The following is a 27,994-nucleotide window of genomic DNA, read 5'->3' on the forward strand; positions in this document are numbered from 1 at the left end:
CCTCAGCCTCCCAAAGTGCTGGGATTATAGGCGTGAGCCACTGCGCCTGGCCCAGGCCTGTATTAATATGAAAGTTGTTTTCATGTATTTCCCCATTCTAAACCCATCTTAGCTTCCAACACCCCACTGGAGACACCCATCTCCACTGTATCCTAAATCCTATTGGGTCAGGAAATGCTCCAAGATCCAAAGGATAACATTACCAGCATATTCTATGAGAAAGGACAAACAAAACGCTTCTAATTTTATCCTCTTCACATGCTGAGAAGGAGCCCAGGAGGGATGAAGTAATTCATTCTGTGCAGTGAGGAGGAAAGGCAGGATTTCTAGGTCTCTAACGCTCAGCTTAGTAAACTAACCCCATCCTTTTGAGTTCAAGTCCTGTCTCTTCCCAGGACACTTCCCGGACCTCACCAGTGATTGCACCTTTCTCAACTCCTGCAGGGCTGGCTAGTCGACATTTGGCATTTGTCACTGCCTTAAATTCAATTCAAAGTGTGCTTATTTAAATAGAAAGATGCAAATACATAGTCTAGAGGGGGAGGCAGACAGGCTTACAAGGAGCCATAATGAAACTTAAGCCTTAGTGGCATTATGAAATTACCCAGGGAATACAGCAGAGGAAGAAACTAACTCTGCCTGGGAGGAGATTGAGAAACCCTTCCCAGAAAAGATGACATTTGAACTGATCTTTAAAAGGAGTAGGATTTCACCTAGTTAAAACACGTCTGGAGGGGGAGAGGAGGTGAAAAGGAGGGCATTTCACTCAGAAGGCAGAAGCCAAGGCACAAGAAAGTGAGAAAAGGAAGTGGCTAGTGACGATGGAAAGATGCGTTGGGGCCAGATGGTAAAAGTGCTAGTTTTTATTTTAAAATTCTCCACCTAGATTTCGAACTTCTTAAGAGCCAGGACCAGTTATATGCCCCACTTATGCTCCATCCGTATATCCCCCAGATAGACACCCACAAGTATCTGTTGATAGAGATGAATCCCTACGTCATCTCTGTGATGTCACTGTATGTGGGAGGGCTGGGCGTTGGTTTCAGACATACCTGGGCCCCAGTTCTGGCTTTTTACTAGCTGTGTAACTTCAGTTTCCTCCTCTGTAAAATACAGCTACCTACCTGCTCGGTTTGGGGGGAGATGAAACGAGGGATTGTGCACGGCAGGCCTTCTACAAATGGTAACTCTAATTAAAGGGCTCTAGGATGTGGCCAGGAACCATTTAATTTGCTTATATCGCGCGCATCCATTCAACCCCCACTGTGTCTAAAAAGAGAGCCGAGGGGAGGAGGATCCTCGCACTTGCCAAGAAGACGGTCATCCGTCGGGGCTGCACGCGGGCCTAGGCTCGACACAAGAGGCTCCCCAGCAGAAAGGGTCTTTCGGCAAAGAAAAAAAAAACGGGGCTCTGTCCCCCGGCGCCGGGAATCCCCTCCTCTGGCACTGAGCTCCACTCGCGCCCGGCGTCCGGATTCCGTTGTAAACAGCTGTTCAGGCCAGCGAGGGAGTGGCAGGGCCGGGAGTAGGGGAGGACGCGAGCGCGCCAAGAGGGCAGCCTCGAGGGGTGAGCTCCACCCGCCCGCGGACCCCGCCTCTTCCTCGCCGGCCCCCGACATCCCGGGATGGGATCTGACGGGAAGAGGCGAAGAGATGCCTGCGACTTGGACCGCGCGCCTCCCGGGCGGGCCCCGCCAGCCTCCGCCCCAGCTCCCGCTCTCACCTGCCACGGAGTCGGCGTTCTCCCTCCTGCCGCTCCCGCCGCGAATCAGGCGCGGGCTGGCGCCGCGGCGGAAGCCGCAGGGATGTGCGGCAGGCTGGGGCGGTTCAGCCTCTGCCCCTCCGAGGCCGCATTCCTCGCCACGCGGCGGGCGGTCCTCCCAGCCCGACTCGGGTGGGCAGCGGTCAGAGCGGCCGCTTCTCAGCATCAGGAAGGAGGAGACTGCTCTTGGCCGGGAGGCGCCAGCCCAATGTAGGGCAGCGCCATGTCTTCGTACGGAAAGGCGGGCGGGTCTTTCCCCTGCTTGCCGAAGGGATTCAGTAAGCGGTGGCTCGCAGCTGGGCGGCGCAGTGTTTCCTCAGGGAGAGGTGGAAAGCGTGGCCGATGACCGTTCAGGGGGCTCCGTGAGCAGTGGCTCCCAGCCAAGAGTCGCCCGCCCCACGCAGTGAGGCGCCATGTTTCCGTACGGAAACGCGAGAGGCGCGGCCGAGTCCCCGCCGAAGAGTCTCAGCTGGCGGTGGCTCGAAGCTGGGGATGGCCCGCCCCTAAGGCGCCATGTTTCCATACGGAAAGGCGGACGGCGCCGCCACATCCCAGCCGCTGTGGGGGTTGACGCGAGGAGAAAGGGAGGAGGAGAAGGCGCGGGGTCAGTCAAAAGAAGGAGTAAGAAGCAACCACATCGGAAACCTTCCCCGCCCGTTCTTTGAAATTTAATTTTGCCATCCTCTTTGTAGCTACACAAAATTTATTCCCCTTCTCTCATTTTCTCAGCTTTAAAAAAAGTCCGGGCGCAGCGGCTCACGCCTGTGATCCCAGCACTTTGAGAGGCCGAGGCGGGCGGATCACGAGGTCAAGAGATCGAGACCATCCTGGCCAACATGGTGAAACCCCCTCTTTACTAAAAATACGAAAATTAGCTGGGCGTGGTGGTGCGCGCCTGTAGTCCCAGCTACTCGGGAGGCTGAGGCAGGAGAATCGCTTGAATCTGAGAGGCGGAGGTTGCAGTGAGCCGAGATCACACCACTGCACTCTGGCCTGGAGACAGACCGAGACTCCGTCTCAAAAAAAAAAAAAAAAAACAACTACAACAAAGCAGATGGGGGTGACATTGGTGCTTTCAAACACTGCTTCTAAATAGATAACATGTGGGTAGTTATTGCTAACATATTGAAGGACGAGTGCAATACCAGACCCTCAAACCATTTACTAACTTGCACATTAGAGTCTTTGCTTTAAAAAAGAAAAAGACAAAAACAGAAGTTCTCTGGTGAAGATTCACTTTTTGGAGGAAAAAAACACCAAAAACCCTTAAGATACTCAACTAAATGGAACTGTTAAGATCTACAAAGAATGTCCGGGCGTGGTGGCTCACGCCTGTAATCTCAGCACTTTGGGAGGTCGAGGTGGGTGGATCACAAGGTCAGGAGTTCGAGACCAGCCTGGCCAATATGGTGAAACCTCGTCTCTACTAAAAATACAAAAAAATTAGTCGGCCATGGTGGCACATGCCTGTAATCCCAGCTACTTGGCAGGCTGAGGCAGGAGAATTGCTTGAATCTGGGAAGCAGAGGTTGCAGTGAGCCGAGATCGCACCACTGCACTCCAGCCTGGGTGACAGAGCGAGATTCCATCTAAAAAAAAAAAAAAAAAATCTACAAAGAAAACATGCAGTTCTTCTGAGTCTAAACTCATACCATAAAGTCTCTAGTGTTTTTCAGCCCTGATTACAACTTGGAATCTCAGGGGCAGGGGTTGGAAAACTATTATCCAAAACTCTGGGGGGTGATGCCAGACAAGTTTTAAAAGCTCTCTGGGGAAGCATGCTAGAACCACCTCCCTTACTTTCCTTAAAAGATTAATATGGCTGGGCGCAATGGCTCACGCCTGTAATCCTAGCACTTTGGGAGGTTGAGGCGGGTGGATCACCTGAGGTCAGGGGTTCAAGACCAGCCTGGCCAACATGGCAAAACCCCGTCTCTACTAAAAATACAAAAATTAGCTGGGCATGGTGGCAGGCACCTGTAATCCCAGTTACTGGAGAGGCTGAGGCAGGAGAATCCCTTGAACCCAGGAGGCAGAGGTTGCAGTGAGCAAAGATTGCACCCCTGCACTCCAGCCTGGGAGACAGAGCGAGACTACATCTCAAAAAAAAAAAAAAAAAAGGTTAATATAACCAATTTTCACTTGGTTAGGAGCAAGTGAATGAATATACTCAAGTTTCACCTGGAGAGGATACTGCAACAATACCAAAATCACTGATTCACTGATTTAATTTGGGATATTTCACTTGTAATCTTTTAATGTTTTGTACTGTTTCAATATTCAAAAAATATATATAGACACATTCCATTTTGATCTTTGGCTGCAAGGACTGGAAATTCAAATTACATTCAGGTAAAGGGAGTTCACTACAAGGACATAGGACTTGGAGGGAGAAAGGTGGCAGCCACTCTAGAGGTTGGCTACTGCTCGTGGACACACAGGATCCCTCTTGTCACATCTCTGCTTGCTGTAGTCCATTCCACTCTTTATGCTACAGGCTGGTTTCTGTACTTTCTTAGTTGATGCTCCTCATAATTTAAATTTACCTATATAGAATTTGATTGGCCAAACTGATTTTTGAGCAAAGTTAGTCTCATTAGCCTCCAGGGAAGCTGCCCTTGGGTCAGGTGCTCAACCTTGGTCTACTCTGCTAGGATGATGGCAAGACTTACAGTCAACTAGGCATTAGGTGTCTATGTGGGAATGGGTCCCCAAGAAGGCATCATGGGTGAATGAATGAGAGCACACAGCAAAAGATAATCAACAGTTCTAGTGACTGAGGAGAGTTGCCCAAGGCTTTCAAGGTAGCACTGGACCTGTAGTTTAAAACCTTGACAATGGTTGCAGTAAATATGATCGATTTTTCTTTTTATTTTATCCTCCTTATAAGGTCTAAGGTAAATTGGTTTTACTAGTATATTTTCCCTGAAATTATCACTCTACTAGAATGTTGCTTCTTCTAGAAGCATGAATGTAACTAAGCAGTTCTGCCTTCCCCTGAAGGTTAGTTGTGGTTGTCAAATAAATATGCTATTCAATTATGTGCAAAATAAAGGTTGCAAATCAGTACACAGTTGCTCTGTCCACCATGCCGATCTTACCACAGTTCCAGTAGCTTGTTTCTGAAAACTTCCTCTCACATTTAAATCATAAACTTACCTTCTCTTTCCCCTCACTGTAAAGAGAGCTGCCTTGCCTTTTTTTTTTTTTTTTTTTTGAGAGGGAGTCTTGCTCTGTCTCCCAGGCTGGAGTGCAATGGCACCATCTCGGCTCACTGCAACCTCCGCCTCCTAGGTTCAAGCGATTCTCCTGCCTCAGTGTCCCGAGTAGCTGGGATTACAGGCACCCACTACCACGCCCAGCTAATTTTTGTATTTTTGGTAGAGATGGGTTTTCACCATGTTAGTCAGGCTGGTCTCAAACTCCTGACCTCAGAGGATCCACCTGCCTCGGCCTCTGAAAGTGCTGGGATTACAGGCATGAGCCACCACGTCCAGCCCTTCCCTTCTTACCTATCCAAAGAAACTGAGTTATTCCCTGAGTTATTAGAACTGGTATCATAGGTATTTTATAGATATTAGTCCTCAACCTTTATCCACTTAGACTAGCCACTATCAGTTATACCTAAGGAGGGAAAAAACATTACTGACATGCTAACATATTGGTGCATCATTTGTTTTCCTCACCTCTCACTAAAAGTCAGTTAAAAGACAAAATTCAGTATTTAATCTTTTGGCTTTATTATTTTAAGGATGAACAACTTCAAACTGTATTATATTGCTTGTCTATTTATCAAATACAGTTGACCCTTGAACAATGTGGGGGTTATGGGCATCAATCCCCCTGCACAATCAAAATTCTACATATAAGTTTTGACTCCTCTAAAACTTATTAGCCTACTGTTGGCCAGAAGTCTTACCAATAACAGTCAATTAACACACATTTCGTATGTTACATTATATATATATATATATATAATTTTTTTTTTTTTTTTTTTTTTTTTTTTTTTTTTTTTGAGACAGGGTCTCGCTCTTTCACCCAGGCTGAAGTGCATAATCATGGTTCAATGAAGTGCATAATCATGGTTCAATGCAGTCTCAACTTCCCAGGCTCAAATGGATCCTCCCACCTCAACCTCCCAAGGAGCTGTACCACAGGTGCATGCTACTATGCCTAGCTAATTTCTTTTTTTGGGTGGGGTGTTAGAGACAGGGTCTCTCTACATTGCCCAGGCTGGTCTCAAGCAATCCTCTCGGCTTCCCAAAGTACTGGGATTACCGTCATGAGCCACCGCGTCTGCTCTAAATACTGTAGTCCTACCATAAAGTAAGCTAGAGAAAAGAAAATGTTATTAAGAAAGTCACAAGGAAGAGAATATATACTGTTCAAAGTGAAAGTGGATCATCCTAAAGGTCTTCATCCATGTCATCTTCACATTGAATAGGTAGAGGAGGAGGAAGGCTGGTCTTGCTGTCTCAGGGATCACAGAGGTGGAGGAGGTGAAAGGGGAGGCAGGAGAGGCAGGTACATTTTATATAACTTTTGTTTTTAAAAATCCAAGTATAAGTGGATCTGCACAGTTCAAACTTGTGGTGTTTAAAGGTCACCTGTGTATCTTCACAGTGCACTCATTCCAAATAATGATTAACTTGGTTAAAAAGGTATTAAAAACTTTAGCTCTAATGCCAAATTTACAAGAACTATAGGATACAAAAGAACATGATAAAGGACAGCCCAGACTTGTCATCAGAAAAATTCAGACTGAGGAAAACTCAAGAACAACTGACCAAGTTTATTTAACAATAGAGACAGACACACAGACAGACAAAAAGAGAGGGGAAGGGTAGAAGGAGAAAGGAGTACTTATAACGTATATTTTTATTTATTTTTTATTTTTCAGACAGAGTCTTGCTCTGTCACCAGGCTGGAGTACAGTGGTGCGATCTCGGCTCACTGCAACCTCTGTCTCCTGGGTTCAAGGGATTCTCCTGCCTCAGCCTCCTGAGTAGCTGAGACTACAGGCGCGTGGCCCCACACCCAACTAATTTTTGTATTTTTAGTAGAGACGGGGTTTCACCATGTTGGCCAAGATGGTCTCAATCTCTTGACCTCGTGATCCGCCCATCTCAGCCTCCCAAAGTGCGGGGATTACAGGCATGAGCTGAACTTACATTCTTTTTTTTTTTTTTGAGATGGAGTCTCACTCTGTCGCCCAGGCTGGAGTGCAGTGGTGCATCTCAGCTCACTGCAAGCTCCGCCTCCCGGGTTCACGCCATGCTCCTGCCTCAGCCTCCCGAGTAGCTGGGACTACAGGTGCCTGCCACCATGCCCAGCTAATTTTTTTGTATTTTTTTTAGTAAAGACGGGGTTTCACCATGTTAGCCAGGATGGTCTCGATCTCCTGAACTCATGATCCACCCGCCTCGGCCTCCCAAAGTGCTGGGATTACAGAACTTACAGATTTTTAAAGAGAGACTTCAACACATTAACTAATTGTGATTTATGGACATTATTTGAATCTCCATTTGAATAAACTGTCAAAATCATTTGAGATCATCATAAGATTTCAACACTAACTGCAAACCTGATATTAAGGAGTTGTAGGTTTATGTGAATGACAATGGTATCATGGTTGTTTTTTTAATGTCCTTTTTGTCATACACACCGACATTTTATACAGGAAATGATATGATATCTGAAATTTGCTGGGATGAGTGAGGAGTGAGGGAGGGTATAGATTAAACAAGATTGGCCATGAGTTGGCAGTTGGCAGTATTAATGTCTACAAGCAAAAGTTCATTACTCTACTGTCTCCACTTTTATGTATGTTTGAAATTTTCCACAATAAGCTTGAAAAATTTTGTTTTCGGAAACATGAGGACAGTCTGATTTCTGATTTGTCTACAACTTAAGGTAATTAGCAAATTCTTTTTATCATAACCTAAGTTTCTATCTTGCATCTTTAAGGAGTACCTTTCAAAACACAAACCGCACTCCTATTAACATGTAATTATCGTTTTCTTTACTGTTTAATGCTTTCTTATATAAATACTGCAATGTCATATCATCTAAATCTCTATTATGTTCTATAAAGCATTGAGCACAGTAATTATAAATCAACTCACTTAAGTACTTAACAGCAATATGCCATATGAATAATAGCTTCTGACACATGAAGTTATACAAAAAAATTTTTATTAAGTACAGTTTCAAATTTAGAGCTTCCACACTTACAAATGTGATTGGATATTTAGGATACATAATTTATTCTTAAAATACACAACTTATATACAGATATTAAAAACTCAGTCTCCAAAGTGCTCAATAAAGATGTCTGGGTGACACTTATAGAATTGACCTAGCAATTTTTTCTTCTCTTTGGCAGAAAGTTTTGAATCCTCATCAATAGTTTTTAGTAAATTCAACAGCTCATCTTTGGTTGTCTTCTCTGTATTGTTGGAATAGTCACGTTGATCAATTCTCTGGCAATAAATATATCCTTAAAGTTTAAAAGTAAAAAGTTCAGTTAATGACTCAATTTCTCATATTTAACCAGAAAAATCAACAATATTCTTGTCTTTGTTTTTCTTTCCCATTTTGTAATATGCACTGAAGAGGGTAAGCACTGCTGACCTTCTAACCCTTGTAAAGTTGCTTAGTATGAATAACTCTGAGGAGAATGTTTTAAATTTGGTTGAAATTAAAGTCCAACTACTTATAGCAAAACATTTTCAAAAAACACCTGAAATTTGTTTTTGGAAGATCATGAAAATAATATTTCTCAGATTACCTGCATCTCTATTTGGATCTCTTCCGTTCTGTATGGCCATAAGCTTAACACTTACAATTTTATGTAGAGTTCCAGGAATCTTAAGAAAAAGAAGGGACATGGGACATTATTCAAATGCATTTTCATCTAGTGATCTATTACATAAGCTCAATTTAACTACTTTCACAATTTTACCTTAAAAACATCTTTCTGATGATCCATTAAAAAGAGTACCAGAAGATCTGTTTTGCCTTTGGATAAATTTTTATTGTCAACAACAGCTTTTGAGAATATCCTTTTCACAACCATTCGGTTGTCACTCTATAAAAATAAAACAAATATATCCAATAGTATATACTTAAGAGACAAGTTTAATATAAAAGGGAATATTAAATATTAATAGCTTTTATACATTTCAGCATACTTGATGCTGAAGATGGAATAATCTAATATTTAACCTATAAGTATTAAGGATATTAAATACAACTAACAGTTAAATAAAAGACTTACTTCTTTCTGTAATTTAAACTCAGAAGGATTTGCTGCAACAGCCATGAAATACAGTAGTCTTCTAAATTCTTCTCTATTTTGGAAATCTAAAAGCTTTAGAAGGAGCTGGGTAGCTTCTAAAGCTATTTCCGTCTTCCCATTCACTTCAGCCAAAAGAAAAAAACTGCTTTTAATTGACCAAATATGACTCTATTAAAGGGAACAAAACTCAAGTTACAGTTTGAGTTAAAAAGTGCACTTATTCAAAATTATTTCCAAAAGCAAAAACAAGACTAGGAATTGACAATGAATGGTGAATACCATAAAGGCAGCTTGTTCTCAAATTGGCAACTAACACCCTAAGTCCCTGTCATATAATATCTTCGGGCATTAAATCTAACTCTTAGCTTTGTGGATAAAATCCCATTCTGTTTTTCATTAATTCAGTACATTTGGCAGTATACCATGTGTACAATATTCATGTATCCAACTCTCCTTGAGAAAAATAGAAGAAATTTTCTGAAACCTCCAATTTGTTTCCAACAAATTATGTGGCTCATTGGTAGAGAGACAAAGCAGAGAGTATGCCATTTTGAAGAGACTGAGCAGGGAGTAATGGTGGTGCTGATAACTCTTCTAAAAAAAGAGAATTGCTGCTTTATGCTTAAGCTTCTGGTGAATGAGAGCAGCATTATGCTCCTGGGTAACCAGAAGTTTCTGCTTAACTTTAGAGCTTGTTAAAGCCTCTTTCCAAATGACCCCTAGAAGTTTTTGAACAAACACTTTCCATGAATTAATCCAGATCGACTCCCAGCTTGTAGTAGTAATATTTTGGTTCAGTTTGAGAACTAACTTTTTCTTGTTTCCTCCAAAAGATAAATGCTAGTATCCAATTAGATCTTATTTACCTAAGAGTTCTGCAATTCCATTATGAACGTCAGATAAGTGATTTAACAGAGGTTCCCTACTACTGTAATATCTGCCAATGGCATCAAACAGAAGTTCTTTCACTAAGTCTGTTCGGTCTGGTTGCTCAGGAAAGCTTCTGCTTATTTCCACCACCATCTGGTCTGGAAGGTATTCTAAACAGTCAATTGCTGCAGAGAGCCACTCATCTTCCCTATAGGGGAGAGGGGAAGATTATTTAAAAGGCAAGGGAAGATTATTTAAAAGGCAAAGAATAACAAATATATACATGGTACCTAATTCAGTAGCTATTTCATGCCATCAGGATAAATTTCTACATGAGCTTAAAAGATATGTGTAGTTCTTTTTAATATATAGCTAGATCACGTATTACATTTACAAATTCAGCTTAATATTTTCCCTTTATTTTTTCCTTTTTCACGAAAACAAACTCTCCACCACAATACAGAGGTGAAAAGAGCATACAAATTCAAACTCTACTCTTGCTCTTCACATTTACGATGGAGACCCAGAAACTCCAAGTTACTTGCTCAGGCCTCAGGCAGGACTAGATCCCAGATCTGAGTTCTGGGCCAGTATTTCTCCAACACAATGTTGCTTACTTCAGAGCTCTGTCTGTGATCTATTAGCTCTCCCTTTAGCTAGGACAGAATAGAGGAAGAAACGTTTCAAAATAATTACACATCAGGCCTGGCCGGTGGCTCACGTCTGTAATCCCAGCACTTTGGGAGGCTGAGGTAGGTGGATCACATGAGGTCAGGAGTTTGAGACCAGCCTGGCCAACATGGTGAAATCCCATCTCTACAAAAAATGCAAAAATTAGCTGGGTGTGGTGATGTGCCCCTGTAATCCAAGATACTTGGGAGGCTGAGGTGGGAGAATTGCTTGAACCCAGGAGGCAGAGGCTGCAGTGAGCCGAGATTGCACCACTGCACTCCAGCCTGGGCAACAGAGTGAGACCTCATCTCAAAAAACAAACCAACAAAATAACTAAATATCAATTATCATCTACAGTAAAATCCTGCTGGGTAACTTCAGAAAAATGTTACATTTCAAGAAATAAAGTAGCAAACTTTTAATATTCCATTTTTTATATCTATCTATCTATCTATCTATCTATCGTTAAAAAGCAATCAATCATGTCCTCTACTGCCATACTGCCATGGACTCAGGACAACTAATTCAGCCAGGTGAGGTATCTCAGGCAGGTCATTTCACCTCTCTTGACATCAGCTTCAACTTTATATGATAAGATGATCTTTAAGGTCACTTCTAGCACAAATTCTGATTTTGTATATAAAAAGTACTAATTACAAGACTGGGTGCAGTGGCTTACGCCTGTAATCCCAGCACTTTGGGAGGCCAAGGTGGGCAGATCACAAGGTCGGGGGTTCAAGACCACCCTGGCCAATATGGTGAAACCCCATCTCTACTAAAAATACAAAAATCAGCCAGGCATGGTGGCACATGCCTGTAGTTTCAGCTACTTGGGAGGCTGAGGCAGAAGAATCGCTTGAACCTGGGAGGCAGAGGTTGCAGGGAGCTGAGATCATGCCACTGCACTCCAGCCTGGGCAACAGAGAGACTCTGTCTCAAAAAAAAATTTTATTAATTACACAATGTTTCACATGTTCCTTTAGGTTATAGAAATGTGTTATATCTGCAGAATTCAGTAACACATATGTTGGGATTAACTTTTTCATATAACGCTTTAAGCTGCCTTTGGCATTCAACTGTTTATAGTATTAATAGTTCTTTGGAACGTAGAATTAGTGAAGTACTGAAAATGTAATTGTATTCCTTTCAAACATTTTCATCCCCTTAACTAGACTGGAACACTATCTGCTACGGCAAAATAATAAAAAATTAAGCTAGAAAAATCTGATAACTTATTTTAACCGTCAATAATTTTTATAGAAGAGCCTCAAAGTTATGAGTAATGCAGAACTCTTCCTTAAGGAAAAAAAAATCTTAATTCCCTCAGCACCTAAAGTTAAGCCTTCAAACCTTAGGATTTATATTCAAGAGAGTAGTAACTGGAATGAGAGAGTTACTTTCATTGTATTTTTTTTTTTTTTTTTGAGACAGAGTCTCACTCTGTCACCTAGGCTGGAATGCAGCGGCATGATCTCAGCTCACTGCAACCTCCGCCTCCCAAGTTCAAGTGATTTTCCTGCCTCAGCCTCCCAAGTAGCTGGGATTATGTGCCACCATGCCTGGCTAATTTTTGTATTTTTAGTAGAGTCGGGGTTTTACCATGTTGGCCAGGCTGGCCTCGAACTCCTGACCTCAAGTGATCCGCCCACCTCGGCCTCCCAAAGTGCTGGGATTACAGGCATGGGCCACCGCACCCGGCCTTATTGTATTTCTTTAATACAACTAGTTAAGTAAATACATATGTAACAGGTATTCTAGGTATGTAATCAAAGGATCTCAATAATCTGTCAAATCTGTTTCTATTCTTCCAGGTCCCTTTGAGGAAATCTTGAGAGTCCAGACAGCTCTACATTTTAACAAAGATAAGAAGCTAAAGCATAATTTTTTTTTTCACTTAATGTGCAAGTTACATGTGAAACAAAAATGAGTATGAAAAATGAAACAAATCTTTTTCTAATTTTGACTAATGTAATTTTGTTCTTCACATTCTCAAATACTGATAACAACTAACAATGCATATCTGATCCTATAGAAAAAAGAATAGAACAGATTACCTTAAAACCATTATCTCAATCTACCTACAAACACACTCAAATTATTATGTTTTTCCACATACTGAGAGTCACTATAAGCCTTGAGAATCCCTCGATCCAGATAGTTACTGCTGTTGACCATGGTGGACTGCCTCTTAGGTTGAGGAACTTTAGGTACAGCCTCTTGCTGTTTCAGTAAGGAGTCAAGAAGTGGAAGGTCTACAAGTTGTAGTAGACGCCCAATTGTTTCTTCTTGCCACACTTCATTAATAACTACACAGGAAAAATGACAAGGTGAAAAGTAACAATTAATAGTTACTATATGCTCACCATAATATTTTTCTAAGCAGGTCTAAGCTAGTAAATTTGTGGCCAAAAAGAAAGAAAAAGTCAACCTTATGAAGTGCTTTCTTATAACAAAGTAAAACAATCCAAGATTTGTTTAGAGTGTAGGAGAATAGGCTTTGGACAACAGGAATTCTTTTCATTCTTTGTACTGTAAAAAGCAATCTGTCAGAGATAAGAGATCAAGTCATGTAACATGTTAATAAGGACTCTGGAAGAAAGAATGATTCATTCAAGCTAAAAACTTGTTTGAAACTATTGGCTGCAGATTATTCCACTCAGCGTTTCCACAACTGGAATGGGGGAAAGTGTGGAAATTAAAGTCATTAACTATATTCCATTGCCACAGACAAGGAAGAACCGAAGAATTCTGTTAATGTTTTAATGTAATTTTCAAATTTTATTTGACCTAATAAAATCTTAGGAAAAGAAATATCTGAGAGTATATTGTCAATACAAATCTGCATGCAAAACATCTCAGATCTGAACCTTTGCCAGCTGATCGGACAAAAGTTAGTGTTCAAGAGTTCTAACACTGATCTATTTGTTAAAGATAATAGACTTCTGTTAAAATTGAACATAAACAGCTTTAATACATAGTGCACTCTTTCTCTGTACTTTGAATATTTAAAATCTAATAAAGATTAAGATTTAAAAATTTTAAATAACTTTGAAGTTAGTCTTCTACTTCTTACTTTGCTTCATCCTTAGCTTACCTTGCGGAGACAAGGTTGCAGAGATATTTACATGAGGGGAGTTGGCAGGCTTTAAACTCAGATTTTCCCACAGGTCCTCTAAACTGGCTGATTTGATATCGGATGACTTAAATAATGCATCTGCATACCTAAAATGAATTTATTTCAGAAATGAACATTTACTAAGCCCACAGAAATATTTTAGTATTTGAGAACTAAGAGTTTTCTACAGAGTTATGCATTTCAGAGCAAAAACACAACAAATCCAAATTCTAAGAGTAGAATAAATTATAAAAACACCCACCTTCTTTCTCAAGCATAAACATATTCTGTTCTCCTTTGAACATTTTCTTAGATTTAACTAATTCAATGACTAAAATCTTAGTCACCAGTTTAAAAATGCGATCAAACATAACTGGACTTCATTACGTGTACTGGGTTTATCAGTTATCTCTTTGTGGGGCATTCTTTGGTGGACAGTACTTACCGTTTTCTAAATACAGATCTACAGCCCTTTACCTGCAATTCTGAAACCCAAAAAGCTTTGAAAATCAAAGGTTGATTGAGAGCTCATATCATGACAAAACCTGTCCCGAGACTATGATAACTTTAATTTATCCTGGTAGTATATTCTTTTGTTTACCACAGAAATATCATTATGCTCATTGATTACCAGATGCTGTCCCAGATGCCTCCAGGGATGTTGAACCACATATATATACAAGATAACTTTTATAAATGCTCCAAAGTTCCAAATTCCTAAATGCATCCGGTCCCAAGGATTTCAGATAAAGTGTGTGGACCTGCATCTGAAAGTTCTGACTGTGCCTTACTTTATCCTCATATTTCCTTTCTACACAAAGAGGTAAATTTTATCATGTTTTAGTTTGGGTTAAAACATGTAAAAATGGGCCAGGCGCAGTGGCTTATGCTTCTAATTCCAACACTTTAGGAGGCCAAGACGGGAGGATCACTTGAGCCCAGGAGTTTCAGACTAGCCTCGTCTCGAACCATAATGGGATTCTGTCTCCACAGAAAAAAAAAAGAAAAGAAAAAAAATTAGCCGGGCATGGTGGTGCATGCCTGTAGTCCCAGCTACTGGGAGGCTAGGGTGGGAGGATCACTTGAGCCCAAAAGGCAGACAATGCAGTGAGCTGAGATCACACCACTGCACTCCAGTCTGGGTGAGAGAGTAAGACCCTGCCTCAAAAAAATACACACAGACAAAAATGAATACACCAAAACTCTGACTTTAGGTCAGATCTGAATTATAAGAGCTTCAATTATACCTCTGTCACCACTGCAGTTTAGCTGAGGGTAACAAAGGGGAAAAGGTAAAGTTGGTTTACTTCATGACAAATAGCTGTAAGTTCATTATGCATTATCACCCACATCCATTTCAATCACTGGATTCCACAATTCTGTCTCCCCAGTTTCCCTTTAAATAATTCCTTCTTCTCTCCCACCGCAATCTGGGTTTCTCTCTGCCTGCCTTCACTATGTTCTCATACCAAGCGGTATGAGAACACTTTTTACACTGTAACTATAACCTGAAGCAGGAAAATCAGTGTGTTGACTGCTTCTGCTAAATATGTGACTAGGAGATACCCAATAAAGTTAACAAAATTTATGGCACTTTATCAAATTTACCCACAGACCCATATTTTAGCTACATTTACTGCTAAAAATGTAATATAAAGCCAGTAGGCATCTCATAAAAAGGTAGACAAAATCCTGCCAATATTCCTGTGATAATCTAACATTATATACCAACCTGGAAGATGAATATAGTTTGTTCTCTTTGCCTAACTGACTGTCTTGGTTAGGTATTGTGGTGAATCTATAAAGGCTGCAACTACTATCTTCAAATGTAGGTTTTTTGTCTTTTCCAAAGACTTTGGTTGGAACCGCTTCAAATACTTTGTAGTCCATAAGTGCTTGACACACTCTCACCACTTTGGCCCGAGGAATATCTACATCACCAAAATACTTATTCTGAATTAGGTGAGAAAAAATGACATCCACAGCTTCTGAACCAACAAAGCAGTCATTATGTCGTTTTAAACGGTGCCTTCGTTTTTTCACTTCCACTTGTGTTTGAAGAGTGTTTATGATGCTGCTCCACACATACGTGGCTCCAAATGGCTTCTGAGCTACACTGAAACCTAGAAGGAGAAAAATCATAGAGAAACTGGGATTTAGCACCTTGTTCATTTGTAATAAGGTCTAAGCAATCCTTAGGCAAAAATGTAGTAATTTCCAAAGTCATTGATAAGGAGCAATTATGAGGGTAGCTTATTGAAATACTGTTTTAATAGCAACTCATTAAAAAATTTGGTACTTATTATATGCCAAACACTGTTCTATATGCTAAGATGCAACAGTAAGCAAAATAAGTTCCCTGTTCTCAGGAACTTAAGACTTTGTAGGAAGATAAAGACAATCCATACACATTAGATCAGTGCTGAGAAGAAAAATAAAGCTGGATAAGAATGCTACTTTAAATGGGACGTCAGGATAGACCTGTGTGATAAGGTTATACCTGAGCAGAAACTCAAGTAAAACCAAGAAGCAAGAAGCAAGCTGTGCAGACATCTGGGGAAAGAGCAAATGCCCTGAGGTGGGAGTGTGCTCTGGTAGGATAGGAGGGAGGTCCGCACAGCCAGAGTGGTGTGGGGAGGGAGAGAAGAACAGGAAGTCAGATCAAGGAGGGAGAGGGGCTGGAGTTTGAGACTGGGAGTTAGGAGGACACATCAAGTAGGACCTTGTGGCAGTTACCAGTTACATACAAGAATTCTATTATATGTCTTGTGTAAATTATCTAATCTTCAATAGCAACCTATGAGGTACGTATCATTTCCATTTGAGAGATGGAAAACAGAGTCACGGAGGTTACATGGCACTTCTAGATATTATATTGAAAGAGGTAGTACTGGGACTTGGCTCATGTTTTATATGATTTTGAAGTACTTATGAGTCATACACACATACACACACACACAGTCATGCATCACAAAACAACATTTCTGTCAACAATGGACCACATATAACAGTGGTCCTATACAATTATAATGGAGCTTAAAAATTCTTGTTCCTATCTCTTGCTGTACCTTTTCTATGTTTAGATACACAAGTACTTATCATTGTGTTACAATTGCTTACAGCATTCAGTATAGGTCTGCAGGTTTGTGGCCTAAGAGCAACAGGCTATACCACATAGCCTAGGTGTGTAGCAGGCTATACCATCAAGGTTTGTGGAACTACACTCTAAGATGTTTGCACAACAATGAAATCACCTGACAATACACATTTCTCAGAACATATCCCCATCATTATGCTACGCATGATTGTATAAACACACCACACACACACACACACACACACACACACACACAATCATTGCAGGAATAAACTAATATTTTTAAAGCCTCCTATTATGCAGGCTTATGAGTTAAATACTTTGTATGCAGGGTAAAGTAACGATTTGGTTCCTGCCCTATAGGAGCTTATGACCTATTGCAAAGACAGAGTATGCACAGAAGTAAAGCAAGATTTTTGCCAAACACAAAAGGAGAAAAACAAACTTTCAAAAATATCCTATCATATTTTTCCTCATTGTAATTAGCAGATATTTGGAAATCAATAGGAAAGAAATCAGGTCTTGGGTTTTTGTAAACCGATGGAATAGATTCTAGTGAATCACTCACTTGGTGGCTGGCTGGCTCTCTCCCTTTTTTCCTTTCATAAAGAGTAGGCCCTTTAATGTGTTACACTTTTCAGTGATCCTCTGAAAATTCAGCAGTCCTAATTTAAGCCCCCATTTATGTTAAGTATATTACTTCCTTATTTTTAGGATATTTTGGCAGAGAAGTTGAAGTTATTACTTCCTTTAAGATAGTCTAAAAAGGAAAACCATATGCATGAGTACAATGGTAAGGAAAAAAGGGAATTATAATGAAAGAAATTGCTACTTGAAATTATCTTCCTACTTTTTTAGGCAAAATAGAATGTTTAAGATGAAGAAAGCATAAGATAAGCTCCTGAAGGACATTATTAAAACTCCTTTACAGCCTGCCGAAGATGGTGAAACCCCCTCTCTACTAAAAATACAAAAATTGGTCGGGTGTGGTAGCAGGCGCCTGCAATCCCAGTTACTCAGGAGGCTGAGGCAGAGAATTGCTTGAACCTGGGAGGTGGAGGTTGCAGTAAGCCAAGATAGCGCCACTGCACTCCAGCCTGGATGACAAGGCAAGACTCTGTCTAATAAATAATAAACAAACAAACAAAAACTCCTCTTAGTGCACTAGAGCCATAAATTATAAGTGGGTCATTTGAAATTCATCTCTTATGTTGCAATAAATATAAGGAGTACACTGAACCACTACACTGTAGCATAATTCTGTAGCTACTAGCAATTTAAACATCTTTATAGTGAAAATTAACAGCATATACACAAACACATAGCCCTTTATTGTTTATTTGTATATTTCTAACACCAAAAGTAGATGGGTAATTTACCACCTACCCATTATTATAACGTTGGTTTAAAATGATCAGCGAGATTTTTTTTTTTTGAGATGGAGTCCCTCTCTGTCACCCAGGCTGGAGTGCAGTGGCTTGATCTCGGCTCACTGCAAGCTCTGCCTCCTGGGTTCACGCCATTCTCCCGCCTTAGCCTCCCAAGTAGCTGGGACTACAGGTGCCCACCACCACACCTGGCTAATTTTTTGTATTTTTTTTTTTTTAGTAGAGACGGGGTTTCACCATGTTAGCCAGGATGGTCTCGATCTCCTGACCTCGTGATCCACCTACCTCAGCCTCCCAAAGTGAGCAAGATTGTTTTTAATTGTCAAAATTGTATTTTAAATTTGAAGATATTTCATAAGCCAGTGCTAAACAAAGATGGAAGTAATTGTTGCCAGTCTTCCAAATATAATGTGAGCTGTTTCAGGAACTGAATTATGGAGAATTGACTAAATAAATCAAGCTGGAATTAGATCTACTCTTGGTACAGTATTTAGTCTCTGTTGAATAGAGCAAGAATGAGGCATTTGATGGAATCTCAAAGTAAGTCCAGGTCATTCCTGGTATCCAGAACTCAGGAGTAGTTGTACTATTTCCAGCTATAATGCCTAAACATTGTTAGCGACTAATATTCTTAAATTCCTAAAATACCAGAGATTATAAATAAGATTTAAATAAACAATTTCTGCTTAATTTTTCAAATCTTTATTATTAATGGCTAACATTTGAGTATTTACACTATGACAGGCTCTGTCTTCTCGAATTCTGATAAGCTTCTCTGCAAAATGATTATTAATAATCCTATTTTGAGGAAATTGAGGCTCCGTGAGTTAAACCTGCCCTCAGTTACACAGCTGATAAATATATACTAGTTTTTCCTAGTACTTAAATGTAAATATATGAAAAGTCAGCCACCAGATAAGTCGTTTAAGCATTAACCTTTCGTTGGAAACTTGGATTAAGTGAAACAGCTTTAAGAGAGCCAAGAGATAAACTCTAAAAACCCTTAACCAAGCTATTTAAAAACAGTAGTCACCACTCCTAAAATAAGGCAGGATATCATAAATTCTGTAATAAATACTACCACAGTACACAGGGTAAGACAGGAAAAGGAAGACATGCAAGATTCAAACTTTGATCAGACTGCCTTTTAAGAACCAATGAGACAGACTTTTGGACTAGTGATAATATAAAGATGAAACACTTAAGTCATAACACTTGAGCTATAAGTAGGTTAGCATACAAATCCTAAATGATAAGGCTGAGTCACTTATTAATTACAGATCAATAAGACAGCAGAAGAGGGCGGTGAGAGGGGATATTTGGCCTCAGTGAGTAGAAAAGGCTAATCTTCACAGAAGAATTAAGAGGTAAAGAATAAATTTCCCCATATTAACTTGTGGGAAATTAGGAGGTTCTGCAGGTTAGATAACACTGCATAAAAGATTGAAGAACTGGCTAGAGCAGGAGAGTAGACACCTGTGAACCACAGGTTTCCAGAGTCCTCCAGGCATGATACAATACAGCCCTCACAGGTCCCCTCTGTTCTCACTGACCATTAAGTCCCAACCATTGCATCCTGGGATATTTCCCTTCAAGCACCACCACCCACAAACTAGCTCATGTTCATACAGATGCTTTCATACACAATGTACCCTGGACTTGACGAGTAAATGTGCCAAAACCCATACCAGGATAATCTGCTTTTTAAAATGCTGACTTCACCAGCTGAACATATATGGTTTGAAACTTATTTATCGTCCTCTAAAAGCTGAAATGAATATTGGTATAGCAGATGAAGATGACTTACTGTGATTTCTAGACAGGATTTAAGAGACCAAAAATAGACAATGAATATTTTTTAAGTCTTGCAACCAAACCTCACTTTCATATGAACTAAACAACGTTTTAAAATCCATCACTATCTACATCTTGATGCTTCCTTACATTTGGTCAAGGATTTTTTTTTCTTTTTCTTTTTTTGAGACAGTGTCTCATCTGTTGCCAGGCTGGAGTGCAGTGGTGCGATCTCAGCTCACTGCAACCTCCAACTCCCTGGTTCAAGTGATTTTCCTGCCTCGGCCTCCTGAGTAGCTAGGATTATAGGCACGCGCCACCACGTGCAGCTAATTTTTTTTGTATTTTTAGTAGAGACAGGGTTTCACCATGTTGGCCAGGATGCTCTCGAACTCCTGACCTCGTGATCCACCCACCTCGGCCTCCCAAAGTGCTGGGATTACAGGTGTGAGCCACCACGCCCAGCCTGGTCAAGCATTTTCTAAAAGCATCATAACAAATGGAATCAAAGAGTTTAGAGATCAGCTGTAAAAACTCTGGATAAGAGACAATCTCTGTAAGTAGGTTTCTTCATCTACTGATAAAATAGTTGAACACAATATTTTAGGTTAGTTTCAGGTCTAAACTGCCAGGTCAGGCACAGTGGCTCACGCCTCTGATCCCAGGACTTTGGGAGGCCACGGCGGGAAGATTGCTTGAGGCCAGGAGTTCGAGGTTACAGTGGGCTAAGATCGCAACACTGCACTCCAGCCTGGGTGACAGAGTGAGATCCTGTCTTTAAATAAACTGATTATAGGAATGTAAAGACTGAAACTATATCTCCTCCATTTAGATAAGGACATTGAACACCAAATATGGCAGATCTATACGCAAGAAAGGAAGTATATGGACAAATTTGACCCTACCAGATACAAAACCTTTTGGAAGGTTGCCTAACAAGGATCAGAAATAATTTAATTATCTAGCCTACAACACATAGTCTCAAGCACTATATAAATCTAGGCTAGTTAACCTTCATTTTTCAAGCAGTCTCATCCTTATTTGCTTGAAAACAATAGCTATTTTTCAAAAGCTGCCCTTCACATGTATTTGAACTCTACCATAAAAAATGTTTACCAACAGTAAAAGTTAAACTTCTAAGATAATATTGAACACTTATATATACATGTAGTACCAGTAATAATCATCTTCACTTCTAAGAATTCACATTAAATAATCGAGTCATAATAATTCCCTAAAAATGTCAAGAAATTACATTTACCCAAAAATTAGGGATAATCAGCATCAACCATAATCCACCTTGTCAGAAACCCTAGTCCTACTGTGAAAACCTATTTAAAGGGAAAACAATTGTATAATCACTTCAAATAGTAAGATTATATTAAATCTTTAGAAGCAGATCAATATATACATTATAAAATTGGATCCCAACGTAAGGTAAACATAGAATTGCTAAAACACACTACCTCTTAATGAACATATAACAATTTTGTTTCCATTCTCGGTCTTTAGACTGGACTTAAAAAAAAAAAAAAAAAGGAACTGAATCCAGACAGCTGATGTTTCTCCATAAAACTTTTAAGAGATGGTGAGCTAGTGCCTGATTTCTTTCAGATTTCCTGTTTACAGAGGTTTAAATTATTTAATTGCCTTACAGATTGCCTCAATATAATACAATTGGTTAGTCAATATTTGTTAGTTGTTGATTATTGCTAACTATGAAAAAACTTACTTTTTTTCCTCTTTTTTGAGACAGAGTCTCACTTTGTCATCCAGGCTGGAGTGCAGTGGTGTGATCTCAGCTCACTGCAACCTCTGCCTCCTGGGTTCAAGCAATTCTCCTGCCTCAACCTCTCGAGTAGCTGGGATTACAGGTGTGCGCCACCAAACCCAGATAATTTTTGGATTTTTAGTAGAAATGGGGTTTCATTGCACTGGCCAGGCTGGTCTCAAACTCCTGGCCTCAAATGATCCACCTGCCTCAACCTCCCAAAGTGCTGGCATTACAGGTGTGAGCCACTACACCCCGTTCATAAAAAAACATTTTTAAAGGAAGGTTAACCCAGTGGTTCTCAGTGGGTGATTATAACCCCCACAGGACACATCTGGAGACATTTTTGATTGTCACAATGAGTGTGGGTATTGCTGGCATCTAGTGGGTAGAGGGGTGCTACTAAACATCCTACAATGCACAGACAGCACCCACAACAAAGAAAACGTCAGTAGTGCCAAGGTTAAGAAACCCTGGGTTGACTGAATACTGTTCAGACATGGAAACTTGTGCTAATGCAGCAGACACAGTGCCAGGTGCTGTGACTACAAAGAGTTAGACCAGTGTGGACTCTGCAGTCTCAGGGACCTGAGTTCCATTGTTGGGTCCATCGTTTACTAATAACACAATCTTGGGCAAACTGCCTAACTTTTCTGTTGCAAAACAGAGCTAACTCCACTCCTCTCACTCATTACGAGGATCATGAGACAGTATGTTAACGTGTCTCGCAAAATGTCCAGAAATTAACAGATGTATCACCAAAAACAAAAGGAGGAAACTGTCACAGTCTAGAAGAGTAGACTCACTACATGACAACTCAATGTAATATAATATCTTGGATGGGATCCTGGAAGAGAACATTACGCAAACACCAAGGGAATCTAAGTGTGGACTTCAGTTAATAATTATATGTATCAATATTGGTTCATTAATTATGGCAAATGGACCATACTACTTAGTGAATCTATTCTAAAATTTTAAGTTTATTTTAAAAGTAGAAAGAAAAGGGAGGTATCTTTCTTCCTCTTCCTTCCTCTGAACTCAGAGGACACAGTCCCCAACCTTAGGAGTTTACCTTTTATTTACTCCTACTACCTGGATGATAATATCAAGTTCTGAATAGTATTCAATCACATAAAGGCCACCAGGAGATGAGAAGACAAGATGTGACACATACCAGATGATTTAACTTTTCATCAGAAAATAATACATCTATAATCCTAGACCATTTAGGATTTAAGAGAATTTTAATAAAGATTTTTTCAAAAGAGGTTTTAAAATATTACTCACTCAAAGAATTGTCAACACAACAAAGAAAAAGGACATTTGTTGGATAGTAACCAAAACCTCATGAAAATATTAATAGATAAATGTAAAGAGAATTGTGTTTATGGTGTTAAAACTGGACAGTTGTGACTGAGTGGAAACATTTTCTATACTATGATCCCAAGATTACAACACTTTTACTGGATATTGGTTCTGGTAGTCCAAAGTTTATTTTCCTGCTAGTTGGCATTAGAGGCGTCATGCTGAAGACTGCGATTGCCTCTGAAAAGAAGGGTGCAGGTAGGTAAAAGAAGTCTCTACCAACAAGAAAAATTTAAGATATCTACGAGAATTATCAGCAAAAGCAGACATTGGTCCCTGCTTTAATTCACACAGATTAATGAGACAGCATATGGGAAGTACTTTGAGCTCCCTGGAAAAGTGATACCAGGCAAACTCAAAGAATTAGGTTACAGTATAAAGGGATAAGAGGATAACAGACTACTTTCTTGTTTGTCATATTAAAAGACAAGTGTTTTTGACATACTGGCTGAAGACTGGCATATAGATCTCATTTCTTGTACATAAATCAGGTCCCTGGTCATTGCAGCCCCTTTAAGGTAAGGGAGAGTTACTAATCGGTGGAGAAACAAAAGTACAAAGCTGCCTGTCAGAGCACACAGAAAGAGAATGGCAAAGAACCAAGAACCGTGTGCTCCCATTACCTTGCTCACTGGAACTATGACAAGGCAATTAAAGGGTGAAAGAAAGGCTAACAAATGTTACCAGGTCGGGATTCCAGCGGTAGCAAGCAAAACGAGTGAGAACAACAGCCGGCCCCTCTCCGTCCACTGCAGCTGGTGTGCCGAGGACAGTGTTCCTTTGATTCCTGATAACCAGCACTTCAATTCTTCCCTTAGAGAGTTATCTACTTAATTTCTGAATCCATACTTCCTTACACCATCTAAGAACCTGTTCACAAATGCCCAAAGCTCCAGAATTGGTATTTCAGCCATTAGAGAAAACACGGTACCATGTTTTTATTTCAAGCAGGTGACATTTGGGAATCTCCTTCACTGAGTAAGTGGGCCCAAAAGATTTCTCAAGACTGTTTTCAATGTCATTCGGTTTTAAATTCCCAAATGTCTTAGCATTTGTCTTCTCTTCACAACATAAATCAAGGAGACATTCTCAATGTGGCCACTATGTGCTTACCTGAATCCTTTACATGGGAGCAGACTAAGGTCAATATTATTATGTTTCTTAGAAAAGGACAAGTGAAAAATGGTTCTCTATCATAATCTGTCGTTAGCATTTTGAAGATTTAAACGAGCATTAGTAAGTCAAACACAAGAGTGGGGCAACTGAGAAGCACAAATTTGACCCAGAGGAAGGAATCACAGTTTCACTGGTTGGTGTTTTTACAAATGAAAGGCTTTTGTCAGAAAGGGAACCAATTCCTACGACATCCCAGACTGGAGCTCCAGAAAGGGGAAAAAGTTGTAATTTAACCAAAAGAAAAAAGCCAAGTGTTATCTGAATATCTTAACAGTTATCTGAGTCACCCCTATTAACTGAGTTGTAGATCTGCTATAACCAGCATTTTAGAAGTGATATCCGATTCTGTTCATGTGTTTGAACATTTAAAGAAACCAGGATCCTAAATCAACTGACCCCCAAAGACACGATTAAGCCGGTGGCAGAATTTGCCAACGTCCCTCCTAATTTCATGTAACTATATTTTTAGCCAAAAACTTCTATTCACTAAAATACTGCTTATACATAAAGTGTTAATAAATACCTTTTATGCCAAATTGCTGCCAGTAGAACTCACATAAACCTCTCATCCCTCCCAGGAAGAGTCTGGGGAGACAAGCTGACTCTTGACTCCTAGCAGTCTGGAGAAAAAAGTGGGCAAGGGAGGAGCTCGGCCCCTGGCCATACTGTGTCGTCAAGGTTTGTGGTTGAGACAGGGGGCAAAAAACTACACAAATTCCAGATACCACACTTGTCACCGGTAGCACCGCGAAGCATATCCCGGAGCTCCCCGGCGCGTGCCTGGCACGTTAGCGGGCGCACAGACCAACGCGCGGTCAACTTGAGAGTCTGGGTAAAGAGAAAAAAGCTGGGCTGTGCGGGCGGGCTCTGCCGCCTGCAGCCCACCAGCCAGAGAGGAACCCGATCCGCCCGCTCGGCGGGGGCGTTGGCCAAGTGGTCGCAGCTGTGCTGGGCTCGCCCAGCCGGCCGTTGCCAGGCGCAGGCGGCCGAACGCCCCACGCCGCCCGCCCCGCGCCGGGACCCAGCCCGCGCACCCCAGCCCGCCCCGCGCCATCCCGGGCGGCGGTCCTCGGCACCTACCGGGAGGCCTGTGCGTGGGGCTGTGGAGAGCCGAGAGGTTCAGCGCAGCAGCCTTCTCCTGCACGGTGGCCATGGCCCTTGCTCCCCGGACGCCAACTCCTCCACCAGCTTCACAGCTGCCTGAGCGCCCGTCTGTTAACTGTGTGGGGCGTGGCTCCCTGCAGGCCCCGCCCCCGCTGCCGGTCACGTGTCTCTCTGGCATCCACTGAACGTAGCCCGCGGCGCCAGCCATCCAAGTTTCCTCGGGCGCGACGCCACGCGAGCGGTGGCCGTGGAGCGAGCGGTTCCCTGGGCCGGCACCACGGGGCCCGCGGCTCACACCAGCGGGGTTCGAACAGCGGCCTGCCCTAGATTAACTCGGGACCAGGCCGGGCGCGGTGGCTCACGCCTGTAATCCCAGCACTTTGGGAGGCCAGGGCAGGTAGAGCACCTGAGGTCAGGAGTTCGAGAGCAGCCTGGCCTACATGGCAAAACCCCGTCTCTACTAAAAATACAAAAATTAGCCGGGCTTGGTGGCAGGCGCCTGTAATCCCAGCTACTCGGGAGGCCGAAGCACAAGAATCGCTTGAACCCAGGAGGCGGAGGTTGCAGTGAGCGGAGATACACCACTGCACTCCAGCCTGGGTGACAGAGCGAGACTCCGTCTCAAAAAAAAGAAAAAGTCGGGGACCTGGCAAGCTGCGTAACTGCTCTGTGTCTCGGTGTCCTCACCTGTGATGCGGGGGTAGGTTTAGTACCTGCTTCACTGAGATGTTTGTTTTTTGACGAGGTTTATATGAACCAATTCAGGTTCAGCATTTAGTAACTGCGTCCGGAACGTAAGTGCTTAAAATTATGTCATAGTGGTAGTAGTAATAATGATAATAACAATAATAATCGAGTTTTTCAGATGTCCCTACCTGTACAGAACAAACAAATCCTATGTGGCTCAGGAGAACAATGTCTAGAGGTCACAGGAGGGCAGCAGCGAAAGACCCTGGGACTGGCTGCCAGGAAATCTGTGCTGCCTCCAAAGGAACTGTGGTCGGGTGGGTAGGGACAGTTTGCTGCCGTTGGAGTGAAGGTGGGGAGAGAAAAGGAGGAAGGGCTGTTAATGGGACACGTCTTAGTTACTTGGAAGTTGAAGCCAGGCCAGGGATCCAATGCTGGATACCTCTGAAAGGATGAGTGGTCTTAGAGACCAATAATCCAATTGCCAGACACTTGCCCTTTTTTTTTCTTTTTTTTCAAGTTTGGGAATTTTGCAATGATTTTCAAAACGATTGTGATGTCTTCTTAGAAGGAGGATGCTTGTGTGATTTAGGTGTAAGTTAGAACGGTGTTGAAGTGGGAGTTCATTATTTAGCTTATTGGAAAGAGCTTCTACATGGGGTTGTTTCAGAGAATACATACTAAGAAGCTGTGCCCCTAGGGACTTGGGTTTGTGGGTGGGATGTGGGGGCCAGTTGCTGCTGCTAAGTGTTAGGAAAAAGCTGGCCAGGCACGGTGGCTTATGCCTGTAGTCCCAGCATTTTGGGGGGCCCAAGGCAGGGGGATCCTCGAGGTCAGGAGTTCGAGACCAGCCTGGCCAAGATGGCGAAACCCCTACTAAAAATACAAAAACCGTCCAGGCGTGGTGGCAGGCACCTGTAATCCCAGCTACTTGGGAGGCTGAGGCAGGAGAATCACTTGAATCCAGGAGGCGGAAGTTGCAATGAGTGAAGATTGTGCCACTGCACTCCAGCCTGGGTGACAGAGTGAGACTCCATCTCAAAAAAGAAAAAAAAAGTTGCCAACCGGTTGGCAACCTTTTTTCAATGTGACCTCTTCCCCTGATGGTAGTAAAACCCTGCTTTACTTCTGTTTAAGGATTTTCTTTGTAATCTCTCAATTGGCTACTACTCACAGAAAGAGGATGCATTCAGGGCTGGTTTCAGGCACCTGGTATACCAATGAACTTTATCCCCTGCTGTATAACTATTCAGTTATAGAACACACAAGTCCTCCCTCACTGCATAGGAGGGGGAAAAAGCTCATCTGTCTCAGAAGACAAATCTTGACAAACACTAATATTTGAAAAAGCCTGGTGACCTCAGTGACCATTATGATACTTTATAACATTTCAGAGAGTTTTTCACCAGCTTATGCAATAATTGTTTGCCTCTTCTGGAATGCTGAAATGTTCTTCTCTACTCAGGTACTTTCTACAACCATGGGATAGGAAATGCCTACCCCTTTTCCCACTTTCTTCCCTGGACAGATTTTTCCAAGTTACCCAGATGTGTTTTTCTCTGAGCACCTGTAGCACTTATCAAATGCATTACTATTCATCTCCTGCTTGTATTGATACTTTCTAATTATTACAGCACACACATATCTTTTTTTTATTATACTTTAAGTTCTAGGGTACATGTGCACAACATGCTGGTTTGTTACATATGTATACATGTGCCATGTTGGTGTGCTGCACCCATTAACTCGTCATTTACATTAGGTATATCTCCCAATGCTATCCCTCCCCCCTCCCCCCACCCCACGACAGGCCCCAGTGTGTGGTGTTCCCCTTCCTGTGTCCAGGTGTTCTCATTGTTCAATTCCCACCTATGAGTGAGAACCTGTGGT

The 27,994-nt window shown here is 41.6% G+C and overlaps 2 protein-coding genes and 1 long non-coding RNA gene across 9 annotated transcripts in view; 1 reads left to right on the forward strand and 2 right to left on the reverse strand.

Moving 5' to 3' along the window:
• TCP11L1 (t-complex 11 like 1) overlaps positions 1-1,944 on the reverse strand; it is a 39,962-nt gene extending 38,018 nt beyond the window's left edge. Inside the window, exon 1 of one of the 6 annotated variants that reach the window (XM_055281978.2) lies at positions 1,724-1,944. The gene's annotated coding sequence lies outside the window, so the exon portion shown is untranslated. Of the gene's footprint in view, positions 1-1,124 lie in introns of all 6 variants that reach the window. The other 5 variants (XM_055281979.2, XM_063641021.1, XM_063641022.1 and 2 more) reach the window with 5 other exon arrangements.
• A 5,996-nt stretch (positions 1,945-7,940) lies between these two features.
• Positions 7,941-25,559, reverse strand: DEPDC7 (DEP domain containing 7). Of its 2 annotated transcripts, none has more exons than XM_055281997.2 (9): positions 25,394-25,559; positions 15,452-15,842; positions 13,699-13,826; positions 12,721-12,910; positions 9,929-10,140; positions 9,042-9,184; positions 8,727-8,852; positions 8,553-8,631; positions 7,941-8,261 (listed from the first exon to the last, which is right to left on the reverse strand). In XM_055281997.2, the coding sequence occupies exons 1-9, from the start codon at positions 25,464-25,466 to the stop codon at positions 8,068-8,070; spliced, it is 1,536 nt and encodes a 511-aa protein (XP_055137972.1). In that variant the 5' UTR covers positions 25,467-25,559; the 3' UTR covers positions 7,941-8,067. The 2 variants fall into 2 exon arrangements, with proteins under 2 accessions (XP_055137972.1, XP_055137973.1); XM_055281998.1 differs by lacking the exon at positions 25,394-25,559 and adding an exon at positions 24,837-25,305.
• The window catches only part of LOC129484272 (uncharacterized), a 75,369-nt gene continuing 72,887 nt past the window's right edge, over positions 25,513-27,994 (forward strand). Inside the window, exon 1 of the long non-coding RNA XR_008658397.2 lies at positions 25,513-26,117. This is a non-coding gene — a long non-coding RNA (uncharacterized lncRNA). The remainder of the gene's footprint in view (positions 26,118-27,994) is intronic.

The sequence above is a fragment of the Symphalangus syndactylus genome, chromosome 6, assembly GCF_028878055.3.
Source record: "Symphalangus syndactylus isolate Jambi chromosome 6, NHGRI_mSymSyn1-v2.1_pri, whole genome shotgun sequence".
NCBI lineage: Eukaryota > Metazoa > Chordata > Mammalia > Primates > Hylobatidae > Symphalangus > Symphalangus syndactylus.